This window comes from Drosophila pseudoobscura, chromosome X, assembly GCF_009870125.1.
Source record: "Drosophila pseudoobscura strain MV-25-SWS-2005 chromosome X, UCI_Dpse_MV25, whole genome shotgun sequence".
NCBI classification, from domain to species: Eukaryota; Metazoa; Arthropoda; class Insecta; order Diptera; family Drosophilidae; genus Drosophila; species Drosophila pseudoobscura.
In genome coordinates this window covers 57,407,023-57,412,520 of record NC_046683.1, presented here as the reverse complement: position 1 = coordinate 57,412,520, position 5,498 = coordinate 57,407,023, and the positions used below count along the sequence as shown (strand labels likewise).

The 5,498-nt window shown below is 48.1% G+C and overlaps 1 protein-coding gene across 1 annotated transcript; it reads right to left on the bottom strand.

Moving 5' to 3' along the window:
* Positions 1-4,449: 4,449 nt before the first annotated feature.
* Positions 4,450-5,260, bottom strand: LOC117184960 (kinesin-like protein KIF21B). The gene has a single exon (XM_033384230.1). It carries the CDS (start codon positions 5,151-5,153, stop codon positions 4,497-4,499), a length of 657 nt encoding a protein of 218 aa, XP_033240121.1. The 5' UTR covers positions 5,154-5,260; the 3' UTR covers positions 4,450-4,496.
* Positions 5,261-5,498: the final 238 nt, after the last annotated feature.

Here is a 5,498-nt window from a genome sequence, read left to right as displayed (position 1 = left end):
GATATTTCGGGGGGGAAAAAATGGCTAACACTCTTCTAAGGCCTTCAAAAGGTAACGGTTAATCGATTTGTGCTTCGATTTATCGACTAAGAGGCCAAAAGTATTGGCAATACCGATATCAGATTGGTTTATTATTTAACTTAATCAGACGTATCGTTTTATTCTGATATCTATCAATTAAATACGATTTTTAATCGTTTATCGTTGGCTAATCGATTTAATTACCCCAATCAGCCCTCGCACCTTTCGATAATTGCCCAAATCTCGTGTCACGCACTCAACTCTGCCACAGCGTCTCAAACGGAACCCCAGCTCAACCAGGAGGATGGGATTCTAAGATGCGGAGTAATCGCAGAACGAAGGAAAGTACTCTCGCAACGCGTCTGCAGCTGTCGACGGTCCTTGTCGATTACTGCTGTGTTTTCGGGTGCGTAGACAACGCCAGACGACGACGACGACGACGACGACAATATTCCACTCCAAATGATTTGTTGTCCTCTGTCCGACAGAAGGAGCGAAGTTTTCCAGACGACAGCCACGGAATGGCATGATTGCCCCAACAACACAAACAGCACGCGGTGTGTCCCCCAGCGGCGTACAAAAATTTACGCGTCTCTGAACTTTGACCCTCAGACGATGATGCTGAATGCCTCTCCCCCCGCCCCACCCCCCTGTCTCCGGCTCTGTGTGACCTTTGTGGGTGCGTCGTCGTCTCATCCACAGGCCACATCCTCCAAGAGCCTCGCCCCCCAGCCTCTCCCATCCCATCATCAGTTGCACATCAAATTTTATGGCGCCTGCCTCTTTTGTGGCTGTTGCTCTTTGTTTTTTTTTGGGGGGGGGTACTTTTTTATGCGAAATTAATTTAGAAAACTTTTCTCGAAACCGAAACACACAACAGAAAGAGCGAAAAAGCGAAAAAAAAAACCGATACGCAATTCACGTTCACTCCTGAAAATGGGGAGTGTCAAATCTTTTTTCGGGGAGGTGGGGGAGGGGGTAGGCATTATTGCTCATGTTTGTTTGTTGAGCGACAGAAAGGGGTCGCAAAAGGTCAAAGTTCACAGCAGGCATACACCAGGCTAATCCATAAATGTTCACGGCTAAACGACGAGACTGTACTTCGCTGAGAGATTTCCGCAGATTGGGGGAATGTTGACAGGCCACAGGTGTTTCTCGCTTTAAAGTCCTCTTCTGAGCATTCCCTATCCATTCCAGATGGGCTTTGCATCTATGAATCACTAATCTTTAGTCACTTTTAAGCACCCACGACCCATCCTCCTGCCACGAAACCAGTAAAACATCTTCCCCGGGGAAAATCCCTGCTTGAGGTTGAGGAATTTCTTTGTTCGACTTAAATACCGATAAAAAGGTACCAAAAGCATTTTGTATCGACTGTACTTCTTGGTTAATATACAGCCATAAAGGCGGCTACGCCATTCCCATTCTCTGCGCCGTGAAAGAACTTTGAACTCATTTGTGGGTTAACAACCTTCTTAGTCATCTAGTACTCAAGTCAATGCATTCCATTTTTATGGCACTGCAGAAGCAGGAATTCCCCCATTCTCGATGATCTTCCTAGCACACCATTCAACATAAGAACCGAACCGAACCCCCATCCCCATCTGACCGCATCCTGATCAGTGGATCGCTGGATTGCTGGATCGTTCTATAGAGTAGAGAGTCATCCACATGTAAAAGGTGGCATCTGTTAGATATAAAACCATCAACACGAGACGCTTTTGCGATTCTGCACCTTCTGTCCCCCCCCTGTTCTTTTTTTCAGTGTTTTCTGTGCCCCTTCTGCTTGATTCTTGCCTCTTGTTGTGTGGCAGCTTATGGTGTGGTGGTGCATCGAACTCTGATTCTTCGAGACGCTGTTCTCGTCAGAGAAGAACCATAATTACGCCTCGACTAGTAGATCGGAGGCCGTGGCCGCCATAAAGAATTCTTCTTCTTCTTCTTGGGCTTTTTTGCACATGTCATGGCTCGAAAGATAGAGACGGTGCTATGCAGAACACCAAAAGAGGGAGAGAGACGCAGCTATACAGAACAGAGAGAGACGGAGCTAAACAGAAGAGCAAAAGAGATGGACAGTAAACGTGGGAAGGCGCACAGGCGCATACAACAACAGCAACAAAAAACCCCCCTGAAGCCGCAGACAGTACAAAAAGTGGGTGGGGGTGAGGTGGGGGGAAAGAAGACGGTCCCCCCACCCCAAAAAACAGAACCAAATGGAAAATGGAATGGAATCGAATCGAAGCGGCAGTTAAATGAAATTTACTCTCTGTCTTCCCTCTCCCGTTCACTCCCATTCTCTCTCTCTCTCTCTGTCTGTCTGTCTGTCTGTCTGTTGCTTCGTATTTGTTTTTGTGTCTGGGGTACACTCCACTCCCCTGCGGGGGGACTGCGACGGTCTGCGGGTTGAATGGACGCAAGGTGACGTCGCAGTCGACGCTGCCGCTTCTTCCTCTTTTGCTTTCTGGATTTGCGCGCCAAAAACATTCCCCTTTTGCATACCCTCTGTAAGGGTACGATGGACTCGAATGAAAGGCAGATATCTGTAGGCTTTCCCTGGAAAAGCCTTATGAGAGGGCCTGTACGAGAGTCCTTCAATCTTCTATAATAAAAAGACCTTTAAGACCTCCTAGAATTCCCCAGAAATCCATAAATAAGACCACATATGTCTTATAGTTAGGGTATTCTTTGCGTCTATAATTACCCTCTTTCGCGCCAAAAACGTTCCCTTTTTTGTTGTTTGGTATTGCTGTTTCAAGCCAGAGTTGACTTTGTTTTGACGTTGACCAGACTACAAACAGAGACAAAGAGAAGGCCAGAAGAGACACAGAAAGAGAGAGAGAGAGAGAAAAGTGATGATGCGCCAGCAGTGAATGGGCGTGGCACAGCGGCAACGGCAACGGCAGCGGCGGCGTCGAGAGTCAGTTCTCGAAGCAGAGACGAGAAACAGGAGCACAGTCCCAGCCCCAGTCCCAGTCCCCAGCGGCAACAACTGTTGTTCCCCGAGACGACGACGACTACACCCGGACTCCCCTTCGTTTCGTTTCGTTTCGCTACGACTGTCTGTCTGTCTCGCTTGCTCCTCTTACTGTCTGTGTGTGTGTGTGTGTGTTGCGTGTTTTGCTTTGATCCCCTCATTCTGTCTGGGGGCAAAAAAACATTCGTTTTGTTTTTGTGCTCATTGCCATTGCCTGCACTTCGCCCGCCATTTGGGATATATTCTGCCATTCCGACTGTACTTCGGGTTCCGTTCTCCCCCGAGACATGCTTGCAGGCAGGGTATATCGTGTGCATGGGGTGGGGTTTTGGTCACTCCTTGAATTGTGATGTGGCATCGTTGTGGTGTTCTCTTTTCGACACCTGACCCTGCCACGTCGTATACCCTTCGATTCTGCCACCCTTTTGGAATGCGCTACGCTGCTTCCCCACCCGTTTCATTCCCATTTCGCATCGTCGATCCATGTTCCATGTAATGGCCAATGGCCCATCGTTCTCGTCATTCCCATTGTCGTTTTCTGGCTTTGTTTACAAGCATTTGATGGACCACTAACGCCGCTCCGCACTCTCTGGCGATGGGGTGGCATGCGAAATGCGCGGGATTTTCTTTCACACTCTCTCTCTCTCTCCCTTTCGCGCGCCCTCTGCTGTTTTGGAATTATGATAGGAGGGAAAGAAAATAAGACAGCAAATGGCGAGAAAATTGTAATTCTGTTTCTCCCTCTCTGCCTCTCGTTGTTCCTTGCACAATTTTCCATTACCATTCCGCATTCCCCATTCCCCGTTCCTCGTTCCCCATTCACCATTTGTCGAGAGTTTGATTTTTCTTTATTCTTTTTATTAGTTGTACTTTATTGAATTCGCCGATTGAATGAATTGCTCAATGAGCTGCTGCCCCACCACCTCCATGGCATGCCCCATCGTTGCGTCGTGTGGATGATGAGCAGCAAATTGATGGGTGGCAATGGTATGGGTATGGGTACGGCTGTATAGGGTGCCATGGACTCTCCTCTGAAGTGTGAAATGTCTTGGCAATGATGCGAAAGAGGGTCCCCCTGCGACCGGAAAGCTTTCTGGCCAACCAACTGATGGCCAAATGATGACATTTAGTTGAGATACTAAGCGCAGAACAGGATACTAAACTTAGCTGGGGGTTAAGTGGGGTTTTCCCCCTCCCCGCAACAGATTGGCCAAAGAAGGGACTTAAAAGAGGGGATTCAGAAATAATTGGCGAACGAATGATGACATTTTCATGGATATTACCTGTTCTTTTATCTATTTTTGATTCGAAAATACATTTAGAAAACGGGGAATGGTGGAATTGGAATGGGTATGGTGTGAACCCAGAAGTCTTTGGTCTCTCTGGTCTCTGGCTTCGACTCTTTTGTTTGATTCAGAGATTAAGTGTGCTCTTCGCTGACTTCTTCATATTTAAAGTGAAAAAAACTCTACAAAACTTTATTTATTCTCAAAATCAAAGTCTAAGGCTTGCACAACCCATCATCGTCCGAATCTGAATCCAATTGCCAAGAACCTGCCACAGGAGCAGTCTTTGAATAGCTGGGACATCGCATATTCGCAAGCTCAGCGCCAGCCAGGAAGACCGTCTGCTCGGAGTCCGTGATCTCCAGCTCCACTTCCCCGTAGAGCCGCCGGGAGCCGAAATTCTGCAGCTGCACGGCTCGATTGATCAGCGTACGGAGTCGTATATTCTCCTGTTCCTGGCACAGCAGTAGACGCTGTAATTCATGGCTCTCGCTCCTGGATCGGCACGCCTTCTGCTTCAATTCGGTCGAGCGGTTCTTCAGGTCCTGAATGATGCCATTCTGGCAATCGATTTCTTTGATTAACGATAGGTATTCTCTATAGAGGGATTGCTCTTCCTCCGTGTCCTCGCCGTTCGAGTCCAGGTGCTCGAATGGATCTTCTTCTTCGACGTCCTCCTGCTCTTCTCCTCCGCCCTTTGGATCGTTTTCTGCCTGCTCTTCGGCTTCCTTTGAGGTCTCCCCCTCTTCTGTTTCCAGTGCCTCCACTGCTTCTGTATCTTTTTTCTCAGGCGTATCTGCATCTTCGGTTCCGGCAACTGGCGGTGTATCCTCGGTTCTGGCACCTGGCGGTGTATCCTCGACATTGGCCATTTGGTTGGAATTTTATCGAGTTGTTTTGAATTTAGAATTTAGGAAAACAATATTCGATTTGGAAATTTCACAAGTCGGAAAGTCGGAAAGTCGCATACTCTGGGAATACTTTGTTCTCTCAAACATTGTATGATTGACCTCCGCACAAAAATGTCGCTTACATTTCATAAAAGATATGGCCGTCATTACATCGAGAATCCATCCAGTGGAATGTCATCCACAGGGGGTGCTCGGTGCTGCATGCAACCCATAAAAATATGACGCCATAAAAGTCGCCGCAGCATCGCATCGTTACGGGGGTGCCATGCCGTGCCGTGCCCGTGCCGTGCCGTGCCGTGCAGCGCC